Source organism: Amblyomma maculatum, chromosome 3 (assembly GCF_055883805.1).
Source record: "Amblyomma maculatum isolate TAMU_Amacu chromosome 3, ASM5588380v1, whole genome shotgun sequence".
NCBI classification, from domain to species: domain Eukaryota; kingdom Metazoa; phylum Arthropoda; class Arachnida; order Ixodida; family Ixodidae; genus Amblyomma; species Amblyomma maculatum.
In genome coordinates, this window is record NC_139346.1 from 122,921,715 (window position 1) to 122,948,883 (window position 27,169).

The 27,169-nt window shown below is 43.8% G+C and overlaps 1 protein-coding gene across 1 annotated transcript; it reads right to left on the bottom strand.

Annotated features, from left to right (window-relative positions):
• Positions 1–8,848: 8,848 nt before the first annotated feature.
• LOC146195914 (lysosomal alpha-glucosidase-like) lies at positions 8,849–26,834 on the bottom strand. Its single transcript, XM_084596877.1, has 13 exons — positions 26,823–26,834; positions 26,512–26,602; positions 24,591–24,711; positions 22,968–23,148; positions 20,926–21,039; positions 20,101–20,240; positions 17,809–17,893; positions 17,063–17,119; positions 15,742–15,860; positions 13,541–13,629; positions 12,271–12,323; positions 9,141–9,305; positions 8,849–8,945 (listed from the first exon to the last, which is right to left on the bottom strand). The coding sequence occupies exons 1-13, from the start codon at positions 26,832–26,834 to the stop codon at positions 8,883–8,885; spliced, it is 1,290 nt and encodes a 429-aa protein (XP_084453003.1). The 3' UTR covers positions 8,849–8,882.
• Between the last annotated feature and the right edge of the window lie 335 nt (positions 26,835–27,169).

A 27,169-nucleotide genomic window follows, 5' to 3' on the forward strand; every position in this document is an offset into this window, starting at 1 on the left:
GTATGCAGTTCGCAACAACGATTTCAAACTAGCTGTCTAATTCGTTCATTTCACCATGTGACAAAGCATGTGAATTGTTTCAAAAGAGCAGCAAGAGAATTGATTATAGCAACATTATCAGCGCGAGTGAAATCGGGAAAAGTAGTGAAACTCGACAACGGCGGAACAACGTGACAGTTGAAAGGAGCAACCACAGGCTTGTGGTCCAAATTCTATCAACAATATCGCATTCAAAACCATGTGGTGACAATACCAAGTCAAGCAGTGAGTCACCTGTGGTTGCTCAGTTACCTGTTTGCTTTAGATTGAAGAATAAGGAACTATTTAGCAATTCCCCACAGATGATTGCATCCCGACCAGAGAAAGTAAATGATGTCGAATCGATGCCTGCAGCGTTGAAATCACCAATCAAAAAGAGATTAGAGTGTGTGATTGTTTGCCTGTTCAAATAATCATTAAGCATGCACAATAGTTCCCGCTGCGTTTGTAACTGTTGTACTTGAGAACATCGAGCGCGGTGAACCTGCGTCGCAGTTCCAGACGGCCCGGCTTCATTCATTGGGACGCGAAGCAAACGACCAGCAGCCGGAAGGCCACCCACGGAACGGCGGCAACATCATTTTACTTTTTTAATTTATTTGGCCTTCACTGAATAAAGTTTGTACCACCACCACCATTCGCAGAAGTGGACGAGTGCCGCGGCCGAGTGACATCACAGCAAATGCCAGCTGCTCAGCCCCCTCGCCAAGCTATGCCTGCGATACCTAGCAAATTAGTCTCCACCTGGGAATCGAACCTCCATCCCTTGGATCGCCAGCCGAGAACTTTACCGCTGTGCCACGCCCCAGGTCATGAAACGCTGTTCATATTTCCGCTTGTCTACGTGAGGATGACAGCGGGATTCCGCGAGTGGCAGATACTACGATTGGCGCGAAATTTGGAAAGTAGCATAAACATGTTTTCCATTTTAGTCCACGAAGTACAGTATCGATCATTCTTTCAAATATCGCTGGTGCGTTACAGAGGTGGAAGGGCATAACATTAAATTCGTAAAGTCCATCGGAAGTTGCGAAAGCGGTTTTTTCTTTGTCATCTTCGTGCATAGGTATTTGCCTCTGTAACGCACCAGCGATATTTGAAAGAATGATCGATACTGTACTTCGTGGACTAAAATGGAAAACATGTTTATGCTACTTGGACGACATTGTCAACCGAGTCACGTAAGCCGTATGCCGCGGCCGAGTGACATCACAGCAAATGCCAGCTGCTCAGCCCCCTCGCCAAGCTATGCCTGCGATACCTAGCAAATTAGTCTCCACCTGGGAATCGAACCTCCATCCCTTGGATCGCCAGCCGAGAACTTTACCGCTGTGCCACGCCCCAGGTCATGAGCGCGTGAGATTATAAAAGGGTAAAAGATCTTGCTAACAAACAGAGTATACATATCAGCTTCAAAGAACAACAAAAAACAAACGAACGGAATAACTAACGCTAGCGCTAGAACGCCAACCTGTAAGAGCTTAGGTAAGCAATTCAAATTGGGATTGCTAGTATTTAGAAGTTAATGCGTCTGAGCAGTGAAAATATCTACGATATAGCTTCGCTCCAATAAATCTCGCCCTGTTCATGATTCCATTATTTTACTCGCGCTTCATTTCCATACCATACCATACCATATCATATCATACCATACCCATACCATACCATGCCAGGGTTGTCCAAATCTTCTGACATAATGTATGCAGAATGTTAACAGCGTCATGGTTGAGGTTTTGAAGCAACTCAGCTGGAATGCCATCAATTCCGCTAGCGAGCGAATTGATCAGTAACTCGAAGTAATAATGGTGATGATCAAATATTTAGGGGAGTCCCCCAAGGTGGAGTTGATTTGTAATAAAGAGCAATCCTGGGGCGTGGCACAGCGGTAAAGTTCTCGGCTGGCGATCCAAGGGATGGAGGTTCGATTCCCAGGTGGAGACTAATTTGCTAGGTATCGCAGGCATAGCTTCTTTCCTTACACAAAAAAAATGATTTATTTATAGGAAGGGAAAGGCGTGGTAACTGTCTCACTTGTTTTCTGTGGACACCGCAACCGTGCCGTAAGGGAAGAGAGGAAGGTGGGAATGAAACTGGAAAGAGAGAAAGAGGAGCCGTAGGGGAGGGCTACGGAGTAATTTCGACCACCTGGGGATCTTTAACATGCGCTGACATCGCACAGCCCACGGACGCCTTTTCGTTTCGCCTCCATCGAAACGCAGCCACCGAGGTCGGGTTCGAATCCGGGTACTCCGGCACAGTAGTCGGGCGTCCTACCACTGCACCACCTCGGCGGGGCATTTCCTTACACGAGGAAATGCCTTACACAATCTTCAGTGGTTCTTATTACAAATGAACGTAAATAGGCACAGTGTACAGCATATATCTATGGAATGCACTGCTCTGCGCCTAAAAGGTCTAGGGTGGGATCATAAGGGGGGGGGGGGGGAGATTTGAGGATATTGTAAGGCATGAGCAATACATGCTCCAGAGTTAGGCCATAACAAATTCTGAGCAGTGAAAGAAGGTCCCCAGGACGAAGAAAGGTAATCCAAGAGCAGGGAAATGCTACAAAGCGAGCGCCGGTAAAGACGCGGAGTTAATTAAGCACAAGATACTTCACAACGTGGCGAGCGGCTCGAAGCCGAGGTCCAGGGAGCACTGCATATACAAGTTTGCTGTCCGTAGGAGTGACTGATGCAAGGGGAGAGATGTCGAAGTTGAGGACGCGCGAGCGACACACGACTGCTCAGCCCGTTGTACGACGCTGCCCGCTGACGGCCGTGACGTCCCCAAATGTGACACGCCCCACCCTCTCACTGCGTGCATATGTACGGCCGCTTCGCCCCCTCATTGTTATTTCGCGTGATGTGAGCGTCGCCACGTTCTCTTTGTCTTTTTTAAGTTCACGGAGAGACAGAGAGAGTGGCTTTTGCTGCAACTCTGCGGCTGCTCCCTCTCCTCAGTGCTAAGCCGCACGACGCGCACATCACCAACATCTCTTTCTCCACTTCAAGTTTACGAAGGGAGAGAGAGAGAGTGTGAGTGGGGCTTCGGACAGACATCGGCGAAATCACTGATTCCGGCTAGTAGTGCTACGCACTAAAAATTGTCAACGAACTTGAGGCTTAGCGCAGTTGCTTAAAAACAATTTTTTCCTTTCCTACGTGATCGCGACGCCCTGGGAAAGAAAACCATCTGTGCAGTGTAAATTCAAAACCAGCAGTTTATCGCTGAAAGCGACGGCGATACACCGTAGCAGTCGCCATAGTCAATTATTTCGCTCGTTAAACAACAGCGAATTTTCGCGCTATGCTCTGCACGTCGTCGGCTCCTTGAGCATCCATCTCTGCAAATAATTGATCGGAAGTTCTACTGTGATTAGCTACGCTTCCATTTATTTATGTGTTATTGCCTTTACCCAAAAAACATCGTATTTTACGACCAGATTTTTTTAATCACAAAGAAACCCTGGCTATGTAAACATTGTACTGCAAGGGCGATTTTAGGAAGCCTCAAAACCTTTCAACCATTAACACAGTAAAATTTATATGCAACGCTGACTGGCGAAAACAGTAGGCAACAAAATCACGGTGATAGAAACTCATGTAAGGCAGAGAATCCCACAAATTAATTCTGAATAAAAGGTATAGCCAATATATGCCTTATATCGATGGGGCCAACCACTCTACTGTAAAGGAAGGTTTGCTAAAGGTTCTGTGCACAAACCTTCCTGTTTGAGGCCCATGGCGGTCGGTGCAAGGCTGACCACGCCTGGCCAGCATTTTCAGTTACTTCCTTGTCGGTAGCAATGCTGAAATCAATCGTACTTTCATTTCATTTCGAAGTTAGGTTACTGCGTTTCTTGCTTTCGCGAAACTCAGCGCACGAAGAACGTTGTATATGATTACAATGCAAACGCATTTTACTAACACTATTGTTATTATTTATCTTGTATAACTCCTGTATTATTCTCGTATTATTCATGTGTTTGATGAATGATGTGTGCCATAGCATTTGAACGTGCCGTTGTTTCTTTGGCTTCTAGCGTATTTATGGATGCAATGCTGGCAGAGTGGATTGTATGCAATTTACAGATGAATTTTGAATGCGCTGTAGGATCATATTTCTGCTTTTCTAACATTTAGGGTTTTGCATAAGTATTTGCTGCTACTTTCTCCTATATATATATATATATATATATATATATATATATATATATATATATATATATATATATATATATATATATATCACGAATGTTATTTGCAGTATCCACCAGATATGTCTAATCTAAGCCTTCTTGTCCTCTCTCACTCTTTCGTTACATTACCATATTCGCTGTCACAACTGCCTCGCGAGGGTACGTAGCCTTATTCAGGCCTTAAATCTGGCTTTTTGGTTACGTATCCCTCTCAACACTGTAATGTTGTTGAAACAATGTTGAATAAATAAAATATTGGGTAAAAGGTTAAAAGCAGCCTTAACACCAGAATGGTGTCTGCTTGAATATGTACGGCGTTTAGGGCTTATTACGTTTCGCTTAGAAGGCTTTACTTAGCTCGAACCAACTTCAGATAGTGAATTTTTATAGCATCCTGCATCAGCCTATTTCTGATTATGTTATTGTAATATCCTTTTTCCAGCCTCAAGAACTGTGAATTGCAACTGTCTGCAATCCAAGACAAGACTAAAATTCATGCATTATTGTGGACCCTTCATCATGTCCGGAACAAAGAGAGGAAAGCATGCTCTTTTGAATTCAATGAGCATTACTCTGCGTCATATTCTGATTTATGTCACAGTTTACTACACTCCTGCTCCAAACCGAGTTGTTCAATAAAATAACGCGAATGGTTGCAGAAAGGATTTAGAAATCCTGTACACTCTCAATGAACGCAGGCTGGGACAAGGGATGCGGGACCAGTATGGCTTACTCCGAATAAAACGTGGTCAGGTCTCCATACATCGCCACCGGAAGGAGAACCTCCACTAATGAGGTGAGTCTCGCTATCTTCATCCGGACATCTGACGACAAAGCACAACTGGTGTGTTTCTCTCAAAGTTTGAGAGAACATGCGAAAATAAAATAGTGCCATGAAGTATGTACACCCTTCCTTCACATTTTTGCACAGTTCAGCTCTCTCAGAACAGGAAGACGAAGCAAGACTACTCGTCTTTTTACGTGTTCAAAAAAGGCACAATATGCGCGATCCCCAAACCCTTTTTCTCTCTATGAGCTCCAACGGTCCGATTTTTGTCTAAGTTCACATCGCCTTTTTAATTCTTCCTTGCTAAAGATGTACCAAGTAAAGATAAGTTATCGTTCAGTGGTCCTGCTTGTATGTTCATAAACGAATATACGGTTCCTTTGGCCGCTCAAAGTATTCGTTATTGACGCCAAAAAATGATGTACGGTCGCTTGGAATTCACATTGATACAAGCAGGTGTCTGCAACCAAATCTTAGAACAGCACAAAACGGCGTCCGCTCTGCTGCATTACCACTATTTCAACGTGCACCTCTAGGAGTCTAAACCCTCGTTTTTAAATCGAAGACACTCATAACATCATCAGATCCGCGCAAGCATCTTGATTGTGTCTCGTTCACTGCTTATCAAATTAACTGTGACACCGTAGCGGAGTTTGGAGTGGCGGAATTGACCGCAGGTACCCCTGTAGCCGGCAAGACCCCTCCACCTATCACACTCTGGCCAGCTATTCACTCCTGTGGGGGTAACTGACTGTCTTCCACTTGCGGCTACAAGTTTTATTTATTTCGTATTAAACGTTAGAGTCCACCGGTCTTCATGCAGCGTTCAGGGCCGTCTCATACGATTTCCTCTCCCGAGTTAACGTCGAATTCCCAGTGAGGCCTAATGCAATTTTGCGACACAGATTCGAATCGACAGCATATGTACTTACATTCGCACGACGTGCAATCAGTGCTTTTAGTAGACTGTCGAAGTCTGTGCCAGTCTGTCGATGCTAAATCACCAAGCTAAACCGAGTCAAGCCAACCCCGTGTCATTATTTGGCTTAATGGTGCTAAACACCGGAAATCATTTTTTTAGATCTGCGGGTAGCCAACAGCGTCTTCACGTTCGAAACGTGCAGTAAAAGCTACTTTTCTGAGCAACATGAGGGATGGCATCGGTGATAAAAGGATATTCACTTAAAAGCGACGTGTCGAGGTCGACAATGCGCCCGAGCCTAATTAGCCGCTCTTCGCTGACCCTCTTTTCGCTTCACACGATCGTCACATTTTAGCAATCTATGTGATATGAACATTTTTGCCAATATAGTATGCGCCCTTGCGACACTGTTGAAAGATTGCTAACACAACTCTGTGATGCCATGAAATTCAGACTTGCCCTAATAAAATTCCGTGCCATTCCACAGCTACCGTACCACCAAATGCAGCAGTAAAATTCATTTTGCTCTGAAGTGAAGCTTGATTTACCGTTATTTCTTAATTATCGCAAGCTCTTCTACGACTTGAAATTCAAAGCAAAAGTGGGGTGGTCAATGTCTCGGAGAGAAGCCAAAAAAAAAAAAATTTTGAAAACCTTAAAAAACGCATTCATTGCTTGCATCTACCGTGGCTTGACCAAACATTACTCTCACCTTAATCATCGGATGTCATCTTACTCATAATTCAAGAAAAATAATGTATTACTGTCCGCAAAATATACTACATGCATGGCGCAATAGTAGCTCCACACAGCTTCAACTAGTTCTGATGCCATTATGAAGGGGCCACCTGGCGCTCGAAATGGGACAAGGCCTTCATAGGCGCTGCATATAACAGTAGAAAGGGACAGCGACCCTATCAAACGCTCACTTCCTTGCGCTTACGATCAAGAGTTTGGCGACAGCGCTCGTGGACCAAGCTAGCGGCGCGCCGTCTAGTAAACACGCAACGGGTGCACTCCACTGCTGCCGAATATCGACGCGCCTTATCAGTATTTTCCCCCGTAGAAATATAAAAATTAATTCATCTATAACTGCATACGCATGACTGACGCTCTGAAAGTATTGACGTCAAAAATCAGAAAATTTTAATCCCTCTAAGGTTATCGCGGACCCTGCTTAATTTCAAGTGCGGCGCAAGTGGACCACTATACCTTGATCTTCACGAGGATCAAGGCGTTGGTCACGCATTATTTATGCACTGCATTCATTTGAGTGCAAATACGTTGGCTCCATTGCTTTCTCAGATAAAGTTTAAAACAACAAAAACCAATTTGCAGGCATAATCAACTAATTAAAGAATACAATTCGGGGAGTGATGCTTAACCTAATAGTGTTCTTGACTTCTGACGTAAGCAATCGTTCCTGCTCTATTATCGTACAGTTAAAAGCACGGCACTGTGAAAAGTAGACGCCATAGATCTGACGGGGCCTAGTGAAGAAGATGGCGTTATATGATACATTCACCAGAAATATCAGGGCCGGTACAATCGGCATAGGTGTTGTCAGAGCAACATGTTGTACACATCCTTTGGGCAGCGGGAATTTGACGAGTCGCAATGGCTGGACACTTATAACTACCCCGTCGAATAATGCTACAAAACCACGTGAAAAATGCGACTATATATCCTGCAGTTGTGTGGCAAACCTGACAGTTTTCTGTAGATCTGTAGTATTTGCCCGTAGTGCTAGAGCATTTTTTCTGTACTGCATTATTGTGGTCTAGTTCTAAAGTTGTAATTACAGGAAATAATTGTATTACTACAGATCACAGAGTTTCTTTTACCTGGAGGAAAAGCTGTGTCGCCATCTATGGGAGCGTGCAAGGAGGTTCTTCACTACCAGTTCAGCTGCCATGAACACCCAAAGCATCATAGGGCGGAAACCTACCGGGAGCAGAACTACAGATGTTGGCCATAAATGCAGAACTAAACGTTGTTCTATATTAAACAATGTCCCTACATTCGATAGCGCGACCATAAAATGTAGAAGTGAGCGAAACAGCATGTAAGTGTAAATTTTGTCCAAAGTAAGCGATGGGTCTCCTATTCACTAAGTATTAAGCATCACGGAAACCAATATTCCACGCCTAATAGGAGCACTTTAAAAATATAAAAATGTTTTAAGGATATATAAGGTGGTTAAATCATTTTAGGAAGTTTTTAGTGACATTTCGGAAAACAAAAACCTTTTATTGGTGCCGTCTGCTCTCGCTCCTTCACTATAATGGCCTTTGCGCTCTACGTTCGTGCCTCGAGATGATGATGATGATAACGAGGAGACATCTTAGTAATGCCACTCTGCGTTCCCTAAAAAATGCGACTGTCCTGTACCAAGTAGCATACCGGATCATGATTTTAGAGCGCCCATGATGGGCGGAGATACGAAGCCCCCAGCTTTCCCTCCAGGTGAGACTAAGAAATTCTATGCTAATATTCCTGCAGTTGCCACAAATGAAATGTCAAATACCGGAAAGGCATCCTGACCTCAGAGAACCGACTAGGTGAGCCGGTTCTGTTTAGACTATGCTAAACATTGTAAAAAAAAAAAAACAACAACTAAAATATAGAACATAGTTATAAAATAAAATTATACTAAATAATGGGCTGCGCCTAAGCATATTTAGGTACATACTTGAAATTTGTGTATCATGTTTAGATACCAGCATGTGCCTGACGTGCTTCGGTGCCTCTTGTCCTCCCACGCACCCGGAAGTAAGCTTATCGCTCAATTCAATGACTTATTTCTGAAATAAATATATATACTGTGGCTAATACGAGTTAACTTCTGTTTAGTATTACACCATATATCATTTCTCAACCGTGCCAATTGCATCATTTTTGCGCTTGGAAAACAGAGTTGACTTTGATCGCTTTTAATATTGTATTGTAATGACATGTTCTTGAAGGTCCGTTGCAAGCTCATCCAACTTCAGAATCTGTAAAAACAAAAGACACGCTTCATCAGTTCTAAACAATATTCGTGGTAATGCACTATACTTCCTATATTTTAGAAAACAAAACAAAATGTCGTTATGGGCTCAAGTATTGGTTAGCTTCGCAGAACCTTCTTGACACTACTGTTACAAGGACCACCAAAAGCTGAAAAAGTGGCAATGCGCTGGTAGCCCTACCTGCTCTTGAGGGTCATGTGACGTCCTTACTGGTGACTGCCCGTCCAGCACCACCGATGTTGGAGAAGCTGTGTTGCAAATGGTAACGGCTTTTATGACAGGTTTGTGCTGGCCTTGGTAGCTTTTCTCTTGGAGCTCCATGGTCAAGGTTGAATGACTACGCTGCTGTAAGGTGAACCAGCAACGGTATGAGCGCTCTTGTTCATGTTACAGGTGTTAATACACTTTTATTAACCTCAACTACATGGCGGTGAGCATGGCGGTTGTCCAACCAGCCCTAGCCCTAACCCAAGCACATGGAATATGGCACAACAGACACCGCATGAGACACCGCGTCCAGTCTGCCTTCTGCACGCCCCCTGGATGTCCACTCCGTGCCGCTGGTTACCGACACAACACCTCGGCGGCGCTAGTTACCACCACAGCACTATCTCAAACGTAACCTTAGTTAACATCCCTTTCCTCCCTGCTCCTCTCTATCTATCAAATAAACGTGGTCTCAACTTGCCGTGTAATGATGCCCAAAAGACGTTTAAGAACAAAAGCCAGAGGGTTAATATCCGTTATGGAAATGTTGCCACTTCCTTTTCTACCCTGATAGAGGGATAGGCACATCTGCAACGACGTTCCGAGCCATGCCAGTCTGGTATTTTCCGGTACTGCTTACTAAGGTATTCCACTCTACGAACAACTCAATACTATCTCTCACAGAAGCTTTTCGATCCAGTGACCTGAGAATCCCTATCACCTGGTTTTGGATATTATAGTAATTTTTCTTTCGAGATTGCAGGCAACACCGACATTGATTGTGATATTAAATATGAACTGCTACAAGAAGGAGCAAGATTTTCGATTCTGAAATGGGCTCCATGCGAGCAAGAACATTTCCCGCATGATGCGATGTTTTGAAATAGTCCGATGTCCAAGTATATATGACTGCGCAAGAGGACAGCGACAGAACGATTTAGTTCTGATAATGCAATACTAAATGTGCGAATTCTAAAAGCGATTGCTACAGGCAGAGAAATAGTACTGAAAGCTGTTCACTATCAAACTCCCGTACTTTCAGTTCATAGGTCGAAAAATATGCTCAAAATAGCAAACTTCTAGTGACACCGGTGGAGTTTGAGATAGTTTGGGCAGTCGGGAATAGCATTACAAAGTAATTTTCACCTGGTACACTGGGCTCCAGTTTAAGTGGATTATACGGGATGATTCAACGAAGAAGGCCATTAATATTAAAAAAATATACATTAGGAGGTATGAATACCACTTTCGTTGCCCTTTAACACTTGTGTGCATGCGGCAGAAGAAAGGTCAACAATGTTAACTAGTGAGCTAATTAACCAAATAATATTTTTACAACTATGACAGGCGCCTCGTTCTAAATCGGAGACTTTAGCCGGCTGCTAGTAAAAGATGGATCAGTTTTTTTTTTCTTAATTTCGAAATTACAGTTTCTACTGGCGCTGGGTTCAACAATTGTGAGGGTAAACAAAACATGCACTCCAAACAACGCCCCAGTACCGTTGTTAACGGCACCATGTCAAATGACAATCCCTGTCCGCATAAGCTGAAACAGCAAGGAGCGGAAACCACAGAATAAAAGGCAGGAATGTCGCCATTAATTGACGACGCTGAGGATTCAAAGCGCGCGTCTCTTGGCTCGGGGTGGCCAAACGTTTTGGAAGTACAGTGTCGAGGAAAATCGCGTTTGTGAAATTTTAAGAAAATATGATAGTTTCAAATGGCCAGCTACAAGCCTCTAAATGCAACCATGCGCTTAGCTGTAAACGTAGAAAAGCATTAAGAATGTGTTAGCCAGTTTATTAAGAATCTGTTGATTTTTTTTTTTGGTTGTCTGCTGATTTACCGTCATGGTGTGGCAGAAGCCGTTTTTATAACGTAAAATATATTTTCGTTTTAATATGGTACCAGGCTTCTCTGAAACACCTCATGTAAAGGTCATATTTCGCTCAAGTGAAAAAACTAAGAGAACTGTGTTCGGCAATTTTGACATTATATTGCTTGTTCTGTCGTACAGGCTATTATAAAACTTAGCCAATATTTTGGGGGTATATGTTGGTCCATAGGTTCAAAATAGCGGTGCCCAGATAGCCAGCGAATGAAACTGGATTTTTTCGGGCTCGTTTAATTGTGGCATACAACCGATGCCCCACCTATCTCTAGCAAAATAATAAAATTAGATAGGGGACCGGAAAATAGAGAGGCCACTGGACCCCTACATTTAAAAAAAAATATTTTCTACCCCGATGACTTGGAGGTACCGCCCCCGTAATCCGATTCTGCAAAAAGTTCTTGAAAAAACTATTTAAAACAATAAAACTGTTTCGGTGTGTTACTTTCCAACAATTCCCTCCTCCACAGTCTCACTGTCCTGCTCGCTCGACTAGACTTCGAAAGGGATATTCTTCCTGATTTCGATGTTGGTGCGAGGCGTAGAGTCTCGTGAAGTACATGTCAAATGACCAAGTTATGACCCTGCCTTGTAAACTATTTCTTCCTATTAGCCGTCGCATGTAGAAGTGCGTTTCTCCACTGTAGCGAAGCTGGTGCTAGGAGCAAGTTCTAGCATTACTTTCAGTTCACATTTAGTTGTTCTTTGGCATGACAGAGTTCGTTATAGTGCTCGAAATGAAATGGACCTCACCGTGAGTGTCCACTTCGAAAAACTGGACCAGGATGCACCAGTACGGCCACATGCCTCCGTGCAATGAGGCGAGAAACGAGAGAGGGCACCCCGGATCCTCTTACATCTGATCGACCGGCGACAGGAGAACGTGCTCTCAATGACAGGATGATGAAATGCGTAGTCTATGCCCACCCTTCAGACATCAGCCAGAAAAATGCGCCTGTGGGTGACCCTCTTGCGATCGCGTTAGTTCTGCGGCTACAGTACCAGCGTAGGCAATGAGAAGGTTTGGCTTTCCGAAAAGAAGCGCGATATGGGTGCGATTTGAATACGTAGTGATTTTCTGAACGCGCTTGGCTCTAGCCTTCGGCATACTATCTAAGATGCCCCAAAATAAGCAGTTGGTTTGTCGCTTAAAATGTCCAGGCCCGAGTCAGTGGCCCTCTAAGAAGTGTATTAGATATTTAGATGTTATACCTTTGACAAACTGAAGTTCATGCGTATTTGTGGTGCCTTGGTCATGTCATCGTCTGAAATAAAAGAAATAATGAACCTTCTAAAGTGAAACGCTGACTGTAACACAACATATTCGATTAAAAAAGACCAGTGTTTTCAAAAAGTAAACTTCTTATATGTAGGCCATGAGAACGAACAGAGACAACAATGTATCACCAATTGCCTATTATTCCAAAGACATCATGAAGAAGCCCGCACATCTCGCCTAGTGGTGACTTTATCGTGCGCCTCTATTAAAAGATAGTTGTATCGAATTCAGCCGTCAGTTAAGCACCCGTCACAGACAGCTGCTAACCGCATCCGCTTTGACAAAGCCTTGCTGCCTTATGGTGGAGTTTGTGCAGAGGAACGTTCGCTCACCCCACTTGAAAAACGGATACTGCGCAACACTGTCAGGACGAAAATTACGACGGACCCTTAAGTAAGGGTGTGGCGCGACAGCGTAGGCTACCACCTTCCATATAAAGCCCCGCTTTAACCAAGCTGGTTAACGGATCAAAGCTGGTTAAAGCTGTATGAACGTGGTTGCGTGGACTTGATGTAAAGCGTGTGACTCAGAGTGCTAGTAAGCATCCGAGCTGATTCTGATATCACCGTGCCGTATGAACGGAGGTACCCGACTTGTCACCTCCTGTCAAACCTAATGTCGAGCAACCATACGTTCAGTTAGTGCTCGGCTATGTCAGCCGCCAGCTACCACCTGCCAGAGCCATGTTCGTGATTTTTCACCCATAACGCCACGCTTGCGCCGGATTTTAGGGGAACGGGACCTGCCATGGTATTGAGTCAAACACTCGATAGGTTTAACGTGACTGAGATTAATACCGCTCGAAAGACTTTTCGGTGCAGTTTATCTTGATAGATTAAACGTTCTTGATTTTATCGCTGTTTTAACGCTATCACCTTCTAGAAGCACACTCGTGAGGTGGGACTGTGGTGCATGTAGCCCACGTTGCCACGTGCGACATCGATATAAAAATCCGCTTTAATAACGCTGCGCATGCATAGCTCAGGGGCAAATGGCTAACTAGGGATCCAAGGCTCCTAGAAGGCTGGGTTCTGGTCACACCACCCCATCGTAATAGCGACACACAACTTTGCAGCGCCTGCCATTTTGACGACGTATGGAAATGTGTGCCGGTTAGGTCTGGTCAAATGGAGCTTTCATACTAAAACTATCCTTGTTTCCAAGTTTAAATTACTGAAACGTAGCATAAAGCGAATAACATACAAAAAGTGATGCCGTCGTCCCAGTAGAGAGATCCTGATGCTTCCCCTTTCTCGTCAGGGGACACAAATAGCTCCAGTGCCTCCGTGGGACTGCAAGAGAAAAGAGCATTAGCACCTTAAGTTCCTGAATTGATTATTGATATTAATCGCAACAACAAGCCATCTGAATTAATGTTTTTCAGGAATCGTCATTTTTCACCTACGCCAGTGGCCATTAGGCAGTTTCACAACACGACTGAGCAGGCGAGATTAATCTACGTTGTCGGCTCTATTAAGAATGGCAGAACACTGCACCAAGTGAAGCCTAATACAGTGTCTTTTGTTTTATTTGCAGCGTTGGCAGGAATTTATATTTAATTATTTGACGTCAGTTCAGTTCAGGCGTTCAGTCGTGTCCGACTCTTCGTGACCCTATGGACCATGTCAGGCCACGCTTTCCGGTCTCTCACTATCTTCATAACATCACATAGCTTCATCTGCAATGCCTCGAGAATGCCATCAAACCATCGCGTTCGCTGCCTACCCCTTCTCCGGCGACCCTCAACCTTTCCCAACATCAAATCTTTCTCCAGCGACTCCTCTCTTCTCATCAGATGACCAAAGTAGCTGAGCTTTAACTTTAGAATTTGACCCTCCAATGAGCAGTCAGGGTTTATGGTCGACAATATCGACTGATTTGATCTTCTGGCAGTCCAAGGAACTCTCAAGAGTCTTCGCCAGCACCACAATTCAAACGCGTCAATTCTTCGGCGGTCAGCCTTTTTCACAGTCCAACTCTCGCATCCATACATCACAACTGGAAAGACCATAGCACGGGTTATACGGATCTTGGTTGGCAGACTAATGTCTCTGCTCTTTACTAGGCGGTCAAGGCTAACCATTGCTCTCTTTCCCAGAAGCAGGCGTCTCCTAATTTCATGGCTGCAGTCTCCTTCCGAGGTAATCTTGGCGCCCAAGAACAGAAAATCTGTCACAGCTTCCACTTCTTGTCCATTGATGCTCCAGGACTTGATAGGGCAAGACGCCATGATCTTCGTCTTTTTAATGTTCAGTTTAAGCCCAAACTTCTCACTCTCTTCTTGTACGCGCATCAGAAGTCTCTTGAGTTCCACTTCACTTTCTGCCATTAAAGTGGTATCATCCGCATATCTAAGGTTGTTGATACGTTTTCCAGCAATCTTCACTCCAGCAATTATTTGACGTAGTTATAAATAAACTACTTCATTTTGCTTTTGGGCCCTCAATTAAACGCCCCTCTTGGCGGCTGTCTAATGTTCTAACTTAAAAGTAATATGCCGTGGTAGTGATATTTCAAGCCTAGAACTAAGATCTGAACGGAAAATAATAGAAGCAATATGAGAAAGGTATTAACTTGCTAAAAAGTTCAGGCTCAGTGCAGGTATTATATAAATACAGACAGTTTAACTCAGTTAATCACGGAATATCATGCAGCAACAAAACGTCATGACAGGATTGTGTTTTCTGTGTCCCAATTATTAAACGTTATTTTGCTGTGTTCATCAGGCAATCTAATTTCCAGACTACACATTACATGTGCTTCACAAATACGATCTCATTAAAGTAATGCTTTCATTAGCGATGACGTTGGTTACGAATCAGACTTTGTAGGAGAGCCTGAGGGTCACTGCTGCACACGATACATCGCGCGCCCCTTATTGAACAAAAAGGCGTTTTGTTGAACGGATCAAAGCTCACCGGCCTTCTATAGTTGACTTACAGGAAAGAAGATGCGCAGTAAGTCACATTTGTTTCTTTGGTCATCCTAATTTCCTCGGAAAGGTCAAAGGTCATATTGGCTACAACCATCGGGTGTTTGCGAGAGTGCGGGCAGTCGTGCTGCGGCACTAAAATGTCACAAAGCCTCACAAAAGTTTCTTTGCCGATGAATGAGTGCACGAAATGCTTAAATCACTGATCAAGTCAAGCCCTAGCTTGGCTTAGTCAGTGACTGCAAACCTCTTGTTAGTTTCTAGACCTAACCCCAATGTGACCTCCCAGATATATTCTCATCGACGTCGTGCCTAAAGCATAGATATATAGGAGTTCCTACTTTCGGCAACGCAAAAATGCCAAATGCGAGCGGAACACCGACATATATGAAAACATAACACCAAGAAACTAACACTGATAAGGCTCGTATACAGGTTTCACACATAAACATCATTTAGAGATTCTACTTACACATTCTCCTCCCCAGAAATGTGAAGCAGGGGTACTATGAATCCCCCTCTGATGTGTATCGGGATATTCGTTCCGTCCAGCGTAACGTTTGCGCCATGCCCCAGGTTTGTCGCCCCGCCCTGCAATTAGGCGTATTTGAGACAGCGTTTCACAAACAATGCGAAGCACTGGTCGGCAGTCGCCTCCCAGCGCAATATGAGGCACCTTGAAACAGCAACACATCGGCATAGACCACAGTGCCTCTCCAAGATAATTTGCACCAGGAGAGAGGTTAGAACAGCACGCTTCGTTAAGCTGGCGCTCATGAGTGGAGATGATCGTATTTTGTCAAACTCCACAACAAAAGTAGCAACATAAGAAAATGTACACGTTAAGGTATTATTTTTAGGCACGTTAGTGCTGAATAAAAAGAAGAAAAAACAAGTTTACTAGCCTAGTGTTTTATCTTATATCTGCAAAAGTTTAGAGCGGCAAGTACTGCCGGTGTCTTCCCTATGACGGTCACGATATTAGGAGAAGAATAAAGCGGTAAACGTATGACTGGATTACGCTGAGGTAAAAATACGGCACCCGGTGCCACTCACGTTGTAAGTAAAACAAAACGCACACTTATGCATAACTTTCATGCTACTTTTATGCATTACTGTACTTTAACGTACAGTCAACTACTTTTACCGAAACCCCTTACGTGTAACTCACGTAGCGCAAGAAAGTGTTGTCTAAATTAAGCGCTGTTATAGTTTGCGCCTGGAAAACTCTCAACAATAACCGCTAAGTCTCGGCACAAACAGCCTCCCAGATATACCCAGAACTCCCAGAGCGTTCTTACTGGTTGTTCATTCCGCAGAGGAGGTATAGTAATAAGACATTCGATACGTGGCGTTTGATTGAGTTGTATGCTTGCTTCGACGTTTACATAAATGGCATAAATGGCGCATGCAGACGCGGTTACCTCGATCACCGGATTCCTACACACACACAAAAAAAGGTGGATTCGTTTATCGCACGAGGGAAAGTATTTTTTGATGGGGTAAGTACGGAAGTTAGCTATTATGAGAGCAAATACGGTAATGGTATACCAAAACTTCGCTCTCACATCAACGATCCAGCAATTGCGAAGCCATGGCTAACCAAATGGTCAATTATTATACGCCTTTTTTTGCTTCACGGGTGCCTGAAAGACTGGTTCGTTGCTTTACGCCCATATAGTGCTCATACTCGCAGGCTAGCTCCGTCTCTAGCGAAGTAAGCCCAATGATGATAAATTAGCAGATTTCTTCGGCTACATTTCAGCGACGTTAAAATGTTACACCTCGCTTACTTTGTAGAAGTCGCACCACTGGCCTGCCGGCAGGTAACCAGTGACTCCAGAACCTCCCTGGTAAAACAAAAAGAACGGTGTTCATTCACAGTGACAAAAATAAGGATGTCCCACTGCCGACAACGCTGATAAGCCTAAAATTTATTTTTATTCGCTTGAAAGGATTTTTACCTTAATTAAATTGTTACCCAGCACCTGCTTTGTAAATCTTCTCACCAGATAAATGAAGATTTGAAATGAATGCTCAACATAGGGGTCTTGCATGAGGGCAGGAGGCGATATTCAACAACCGCTAATTAATTCTTTGGGGTATCGGGTAGTTCAAAGTTACGCCCTGGCATTTTCTGCGCCGCCTGCGGTGCTTCGCGTTTGCTGGTTGCTGTGCCTGGTGTTGTTTATGAAATTTTGACCAAAACTTGCATTTAAAATTAAGACATTCTGCTATATCTCCTGTAACAGTGAATGAGAGCATTTATTTTACAAAGCTTGAAATACATAGGAGTGACTAAGACACAGGTGTTATCAGCACAAAAAAAAAAAAAAATTGCTGATGGCCAACGTTGCCTCGTACAACACAAGAAAACCATCGCAGTTTCCTGCTATATGTTGGCGTTCCCTTAATTATCGTATCTGTTTTTTTTTTTCTGGAACAAAAATGATTAGGTTAACATCTGCGGTGGGTGACGGCCAATACATAACCTCTTTTAAGTGCCACTGTTACCAAAGCCCAAAAACTGTTGCCTTACCTTTTCCACCCTGGGCGAAACAAGGACCGCAGCGCCCATCATGAACTGGTAGCTGACGTTCACCGCATTAGGATCAGCCGGGAATCTGTTCGAAGAAAGTTGCGCACTTCTGACATTTATTGTGCCACCTAGCGCCCTCGAAAAACGTCCATCGGCTTCCTATCTGGCCTTTTAATCACCCAAATTTGCAGTTACGGCCTCCTGAAGCTTGGATTTTCTAGAGACGACGAGATATTGGAGCTTGAGAGACACAGTTAATGCCAAGCCAGACGGCTGAAAAGCAAATTAAGCGGGCTGATTAAGGATGTACTTCGCTAATGCAACACTGCCAACCAAACCTGCCATTTTCAGCATTGTACAGCTCGGTTATACAACTTCCTGAGGACATTTCAGAACTATAAACCGGGCATCCTACTATCAAAGACTGTCATATATAATTCGAGGCTGTGCAAAAATTAGCGTATCCTCTAGAATTTACTTGAAGCCCAATTTGGAACCATCCATCAACGAACAAGCATGCCTAATTCGGACAGGGATTGTGCATAGGCTTGAACCGAGCTTGAAGACACGTGCAGTAGCAACTGCTGTAAGTTCAGAAAATGGAAGCCAGTGTTTTGTCGGCCAGAAGTTCTCATAGAAGCTTGCTCGTTGAGAAAATTTAGTTTCTAAAACTGGGGTTCATACGGAGTAAATGCATTGTTGTCCGCGCGCTCTTTATTTGGTGTATCGCTGTGTTCATTACACTCACAGTAAATCACAATGGCTGAAGGCAAGCTTCATTTTGCAAGTTAATGTTGCAATAGGAGGATTTATCTTCGTCTGCAGACGAAGATAACTCCTCCTATTGCAACATTGGCAGCGTGGTCATCGCTGGGAAGCTTTTGTTTCGTTCATAAACGATTTTGCGTCCGAGAGAAGAACCCTGCGAGTAATGACCGGGGTGCCGAGATGAACAAAAGTCCCACTGTAGAAACTTTAGCTTGCGCAGTTCGACTTTAGGTATTCATCTTTTTCCTCTCGTTCTACCATCGATGTCTGACAGCGAATATACTGGAACACTACCATGTCTACAAAACGTTTGACTTCAATAAGCTGCTTCAGTCTCTATATTCTTATAACTTTCATCTATTACTGAAGGGTGATTGCAAAACTGCTACACTTGCTGTTTCATTAGGGCTTGTGTTTCATCGTAGCCGATGTTTTACTATGACCGTTGATTTGTTATAACCAATGTTTGTTATTGCTCTCACTATGAGTTAGGACGTTATCAACACACCATGTCAGCTTTTAGTATACCGATGGCTAACGCTGCCACAAATTTACTCCTTTACAATTCGGTGCCTCTTCCTATATCTTAATTGAAATTATTATTGAAGAAAAATTATTTCCAGTAATATACAGGAAATGGGCCTCGGGTGAAAAGCTACAACGATAGCTTGAGCGATGACCGAGGCCCAGTAATGGCAGAGCAACAAGACGTGTGACATTAAGGCGAAGATATACATATATAACATGAAAATTATGAAGCACAGAAAGAGCACATATATAAAAACGAAACAGCAAGTTAGAAACCAGCACAGTAAATTAATGGCCCACAATAATGCAGCAGCATGAACGAAACATGGCAAAACGTAATGAAAATGAAGTGACTATTCTTATAATAATGGTTTAAGACAAGGAACGGAAAGTACAGAGAGACAGTATATCCTCATCGCCTATACCCTCATCGCCTACTTACGCATACATGACCTTGCACGTTCCAATTACTATCATTTCAGTTTACATCAACAAATCAGCAATACTCACTATAATACATTTACTACTGTACGATATATACTAGTTCTCAGCCATTACTTACTGCTATAATCTTGATGCAACTTAGACACCTTCGAGACACATACCATCGACGACTTTTTTTAAATCGCATGTCAAAAAACATTCAAACCAAACTCGGAGCTTTGTAACCAGCTTTGCGACACTGGTGTCGTAATTGCCTGGCTCTCGTGACACAGTAGCTGGCGTCCGAAATGTTCATGCTGTTCCACCATGTTTTCTAACTTTCGATGCATTCGGTTTTCTCTCTTTGAATGGTATCTTACTACCACGAAGCTTTTTTAAACACGAAATACGTATTAAAACCGTGAAATAACTCTTCAATTTTACACGTCGCAGAATTTGCACGATGCTTGCAGCGGCCAACACAGCATCACGCATACCACCACGTTTAAAGCCTACCCCTGTGTGCAACAACCAAGGCACTCGCCTCCCATTGTCAGTTCTTGGGCTACTCACTCGTAAAACGGGGCGCGCAGAACGGAGCTTCCCCTGGTGTTGGCCTCGTAGAACAAAGTGTAGAGGTACGGACGCAGACGCTTCTTTGTAGCCAGAGCCAGGGTCGACACGTTCAGGAGTCTCGCAGACATCCCGTTTCCCTGATGAAAGAGTTAGCTTAACTGCGATTCTAGCACTGGCAGCCCAGCTTGTACAATCGTTTGCATTACTTCACATGTGCTCGGTCCTCTCGATGACGTTCGCGTATGACAGATAAACGACACAAATTGGCCATCACAACGGAACTGCATTCAAATTTTGGTTGAAATTTATATTTTGTTTTGCATTCATACCAGACTTTATGGTGCTCTGTCACTGAGCTTCAAGCCAGGAAATTGCATCTATACTACCACATGTAAAGCGTAAGGTGAGCGGTTGTTCACACATCGTGGGGGCTTCGTACAAGCACTGTAAACCCTCCGTACAAAGACATCTATTTACTGCAATTCCGTTTTTATGCACAGTCTTATATCTTCCCAGTCCGAAGGGCAACTCAATGAGTACCTCTTGGACGCATTCGGCATTGCAGTTCTTCCCGAAATATAAAGACTCCGCAACACAAGTTTATGCGCGAGGGCTCTAAAGTGTTAGGAGGCGAACTCTTAGGCCGAAAAGAGGAAGCGTCGAAAAATTGGGACCATGCGTTTAGGGGCGAAAGTACAACACCGAGTGCCATACTCTGCTGCTTCTAATCTATCTGCACGTTATTTATAATATTGCGGTAACTCCAAGAGCATTATGAATGTAAAATTATTTTCTTTTTCTTGGCGTTGTGTACGAGCTTACCTCTGCCTCTTCTTCTCGTATCTTTCGAAGAGAGAGGGGAAATAGGGCCGACACTTGAAGCCAAGCTATGATGGCATCTTCCGAGTCTTCGGAACCGTGACAGTACCCTCCGACCTATAAATATGAGCAATGTTCAGAAACACTACTATTTGAGGAAAACCTTGAAGTGTACTTAATCCCTCTGAATCAGCCTATAGCTTTAGCGTGCGCACACAACTGCAGAGCCACCGTGTACCTCAATGGACAGCTTACACTTCTGTATAAACAAATGACACGGTAAGGCACTGAATGGCGCTTTTTGGAGGTGAAAGCTTTTCAAAGTCCATGATAATTATCTCGCGTTCGTGAGATCTGCAAGCGAGATTCCGCAAGATCTGCCCGTGAGACGTCAGAATAGGTTCCGACGTCGACATAATTTCCCCTTTCGGATAGTTTGGCCTTCTTCGAGAAAGAAGGAAAGAAAGAAAGAGAGAGAGAGAGAAGGAAAGAAAGAAGGAAATAAATGCAATTATAAAAATATACAGGCACGCAAGCACGCAAGAGAAGAGGTAGAGGGAAGAGGTAGAAAAGAAGCAGGAGGGCGGCTAACGGAATTAAGCTCTTAAGCGAAGCTAAGTGCAATCCTACAATCTTACATCTCATTACGTAAACACGTCTTGGAGATGTAACGTGGCCTTTTTCACGGCCGGTTTAGACTGAATTTCTTCTTTCGCAGACCTGGGGCAGGTAGGTCAAAGCCAACACCTACCAGCTTTCCTAGATGTGTGACCCCACTGCAGCGTGAGAACACTGCATTGCACTGCGTCACATGTCTACTTTTTATTGGCTCAGAGAGAACCGAAGAATGCATCTCTAAATTAAACCTCTCTTTTTTGGCGATCAGACAACGCGGTGAAGTCGGCTTCCTAGCCTTGGTGATGGACATAGGAGCAACTATCTGCATCGCGCATTTTCTCGATAACAAGTACTTCTTCAAGAGTCAAATGCCTCTTGGGATACTTCTTTTTCAGCGTGCAAATGCTAGACAAGCATCCCTTTCATCGCGCTTTATTTTGCTCATTAGGCGCTGCTTCCATGCCCTGTCGCAAAATATTTAACACTCTGGCTGAGAAGCAAAGAAAGCCGGCAAGAGCCTTTCCAAAATTAATGCGAAAGGTGAGGATAATAAAAATTCGCATAATAAAATTTGTCAATATATCATAGGCGGTGACGTGCTGACTGCTTTCAGACGTAGTTTCCACCATGCGATGCGCTTCCAGCAGCACTTCTCTTTAACCTCTCCGGGTGGCTCTAGGGTAATGTGAAAACGAATTGTTCATGATTCCAACTACGCACCAATTTCGTCAATGTTTTGGTGAAACGCGAAGTATACTGTTCCCTCGAAGCTTTCCTTCAACTTTGGATAAAGTCAAATATTCAGTGATGCAGTGCCCATATGGCATACCATAACTTGCCGCCTCTGTCATCGACGTTCGCCTAATTAATCTCCGAAGGTATACGAAACTATATGGTGTCACGACAGATAAAAGCGGTAAAAAATCTAATAAAAGCAGACTACCACCACTTATTAGAATGCATTGAGAAGTGGTGGCGTCTTTATAAAGACAGTAGATCAGCTCTTACTTTAACCCCTTAAATGATACAAGAGTAAAAAGTGATGTGAGATGGATATTAATTAGCACCCTTAAAACCATTCTAATTCGAAAGCGCCGCAATTACCCCTTCCGACAGATCTGCAGAAAGGAAAGGCTTCAGTATTCCCATTTATGTCACTTTGTAAGAGCATCACTGGCTTGAAGACTTCCTTTTTTAGGAACAATATCGGTTCACTTCTCTGCACAGAGCAATCAGCGGCACTTAGCGCAGTGTCATCTGGACCTCATACCGTTATTTCCGGTCCCGCTAAACAGAACGCAGTTCCCGCAGGCTAAACGCATCAGTCGTTTATTTTGTCCTGTTTGCAGAGCAGCCCGCTTCTATGAGATCTGGGCGCCACTAATAAATGTCTCAGGAGAAGACAGGACATAGAATAAACGCCTTACCAGCGGAACTCCAAACATCGAGAACTCGACGGCCTTGATAATGGCCTTTCGCAGGCTGTCCCAGCTGCACTGGGGCTCTTCGAACCAGTGGCCGCCGAAAGACCCGGAGCCGGAGAATGTACTACGCGTTAAAAGCATCGGTCTGGATCTGTTTCCCTTCGAGTTGAGGCTAGTGAGACTCCTGCAAAACAGGACAAAGTACGATCGCGAATCGAAAATACTTGCAGTACGAACGCTGTGATATCAGAACAACACTTCAATACAAGGATCCTACGAAACCTGCTAACTAGCGCCGCCGAGCCTTCACTGGGAGAAGGCACACTTTAGTACCACAGATTTTACGCATAACGCACTTGGATTTACCCCAGGCTTTAGTTTCTCGTTAATCGCCACACACATCGAAGGCCTCGATGTCTTTCTTGCTTGACATTTGTTTAAAAAATATTAAAATTTTAAACAATGCACACCTATGAAAATGGTGAACGTTTATAACGCTTTCGGAGAATGAACAAGATAAAGCAAGAATCCACAGTTCCCACCACTTTTTTCAGCGACATAAAATACTACGGGAACCGCGCATTCTATCATTAGGACTTTTTGACGGGTTAGTTGGTACATGATCTTGATTCTTATAGCGCTGATGAAACATCACAGGAAGAACGACACAAAAGGACACAAAAGATCATTAGGTGCCTAGTTTGGAGAAACAAAACCTGAGAATTAACAGAGAATGGGGTTTTTACATCCTAATGGCCGCATCTCGCGTTAGAAAACTGGTAAGGAGAAATTCGGGTATGTGTCTCAAAGCAGCGGAGCGGCCTCAGGCTACATAGTGCAGATAAGTGAGATCTCTCAGGAAACTATAGCCACCGCAATATATTCTCGTCACAATATAAATACAGCCGTTAGCTTCTTGCCATGCAGAACAGGGTGGCGACTGAAGTGAACTGAACAGCTGTGCCGAATTCACGGGGACGTGAAGGCACGGTCTTAGGCGTCTGTGGGCTGTGCGATGTCAGTGCACGTTAAAGAACCCCAGGCGGCCGAAATTTCCGGAGACCTCCACAACGTCATCTCTCATAGCCTTCGTTTCTTTGGGACATTAAACCCCACAAACCAACTAAGGCACTGTGGTTATTCTCTCTCTTTAATCGACATACTGACTTTACGGCATTCCCATGACTAGAATAACCAGCGAACAATTCCAAGAAGTCCAAATTCACAAAACTTAGATGACGCTCCTTTCCCATACTAAGCTCTGAAGCCTTCATCGCCGTTGGAAACAACGTGGGTAACAGCAGCCCTTAAGCTCCATCGTCTGATTTTGCTTTCTCTGTTGTGGATAACAAATAGAGAATCGATTTATAGCTTGCGACCAAAGCGCATGTGATCATCTATGCACGTGAGTATAGGAAAGAAAATACCAAAGTTCAGAGCCAATGACATAATTTCAAACGTTTGGCAGCATTTACAAACGTATACCCCACCATAAAGGCAGAAGTTTTCTAATTAACCACAGTTTTCTAGCTGCTTCACTCTTCCGTTACTTTCAGTGCAATAAACTACATGAGCCTATTAAGTGCGTAACATCGAGCAATCGAAGCATGTGTACAGCGTACTCACTTCCACGTCGTCTCGGCGTGATGATACCCGTAGAGGTTGTGGAGGATGTAGTGTATCCCAGCAGACTGGTTCACGTCACCGCATAAGCTGTTGTCAAACAGTCCTCCTCTTGAATGTCCACCTGTCGTGTGCATTTCTCTCATAAGACGCCGCATCCGTGACAATAACGAAAACTGTACAATACTTTTTTGTATTTTGACCAATGGCTGAAAAATCTGCGGTGCACCTTTCGCCTGCATGCTACGCAAAGACGGGAGACAGAATGGGCCGCGTAAAGAATACTATGCCAAATGACTGGCATGGGATCTCCTTGTCCGTACCATGTGCAATTTCTATGCCTACTAGCGGTGCTGAAATTTTTACAGCCTTGACAGCTGCAGCAAGCGATTCTTCCTATATCCTTCCCAGCAGGAATATGATTAGAACAGCTATCTGGCGTTTAACGATTAACGCAGACTTAATGCAGGCTACTTTCCGCGCCAAGCGCGAGCTAGCCAACGATAACTGCGATTTCTTTCCAAACCCAGCTTTGCTTGCGGTCAACGAATTGTTCATTTGGGTTGGATCGTTGGTTGCTTTCACCGATTGTTCCAGTTTGATTATTGAAGCGTTACTTCGAAATCGCAATGGGGCAGTTTACGGTAAGATGACCTAACCTGTTCGCTGAAAACAAAACACACCCACAAGTCACGGGGATCTGTAGATAAGCCAGGAGATAACGCGACCAAATAACTCAACCTTGTGTTTTTACATGAAAGCTTCCCTAAAGATTTCATAGTCCTTATTTCATCCACTAAGGAGAAACTGCCCACATATGCGACAGTGTTGGACGTTGCATCGTATATTTGTTTACTTCCTTTCACAGACTATGCAGAAGATGAGCTGAGCGTGTTCCCTTTCTTGTCCTGCCTCTTGCGGGCGCAAAATTTCCACCCACAATGAACAACCAACTCGCTCAAAATGCAACGATACTGGGCTAGTTCGAGTGTCATTACCTTGCGAGCAGCACACCAGACGGACAACAGACAGAAAGAAGGAAGGCGACAAGCGCTTGCTCGCTTCTTTCTGATCGTTTCTTCTTCTGGTACACTGCTCGAACATAATCATATAATATCCCGAGGACATCCAAAACAAGTCATTTTTGTTGCATAAAATATAAATCGACTGTCCTTAATTTAGCACTCATGCGTGTATCTTGACGGATGGCAAGAACGTTATTGGTCTGCTTAGCTCAAGTAAAATTAAATACAGTGCAAACTGTATTCTCCACCCTCATATATCACGCTCGCAAACAATATTCCACTCCTGAAAAAAAAAAAAAAGCACAGCAGTTTCCAGGCCAAAATTTCTTTTCTCACCTCATCATCAACAGTTCAATTTTAGCCTCCATGATTACCTATGCCCACGCATAACCCGGCACACTAGGCCCATCCAAGACCGCATCCTTACGCCATACTTCTCCAGTGCGAACTTCTTTAAAAAGTATTTCTTTCCTCGCACTATCGCTCAATGGAATAGTTTGTCTGCACATGTCTTTGCTGCGCGTGATGCTGCCGATTTCGAACGTGTGTTTCCTCTCATCTGAGATCATTTCTTCGTTGTTGTTTTTTTCGGTGTTTGTTCCTCCTGGCATATGTACAGATTATCTGGTATTATTTATTTTTATATATACATTATAGCTTCAGTCGCTTTTTATTCTAGGACGATGCTGTTTCAAAGCGATCCCTCTTACACTATATTGTCTCCATGTTTTTCGCGTGCATGTCAAATTCTTTCCATGGGGTGTTATTTGTTTCGGCTGTGATGCGCTGGATATTATGTCCATGGTTGTTGCCATATATTGTCCACTCTTCTTGGCCCTCGGGCTGCAGTATATTGCAAATAAATATTCATTTCAAGCATGTGGCGTCACCTTGCGTACCCACAACATAAGTAGGGTTGTTCCACTTGTTTTGTCGGCACTTCGTGCCTGTTCCGTTGACATCGAGCGTGTACGTCGGCTCGTTGAGGTCCTGGAAAGATAAAACACACAAGTCACTCTTAAAATCGCCTCCTCGCGTTGTGAAGCTAATCTACGCATTCTTTTGTGTGTGATTTCGTCCTTTTTACAAAATCATGGATCGGGGGTAGCTATAAATGATGTGCGAAATTCACATGGAGACATCTAGTGAAAAGAGAGCCAAACGCGACATTATACATTTTGCGAGTGACGCAGTGTTATTTTCGGCTCACACTGGAGCGCATGCTTCCCAGCCACATATACGTTATCATTTCATTTCGTTCATCAAGAGTAGTTAACATCTATCGCACCGTAATCTAGGTTGTCACACTTGGCTTATTAACGTATCGCCGTCGAGTCTTAGTACTATAGCAAAGCAATCCCGACGCTTTCACTTCCCACAGCAGATATGCGGTTGTGGCGTCTAAGCGAGACATTAAAAAATCAAATCCTTTTTCACGGTGACTACGTTTGATGAAGGCGAATTTAGAAATATTTGATTGCTATCCAATGACCGTGCGCGTTAACAACGCATGATGGCCATAATTAATTCGATTCTTCTCACCGCGGTGCCTACTAT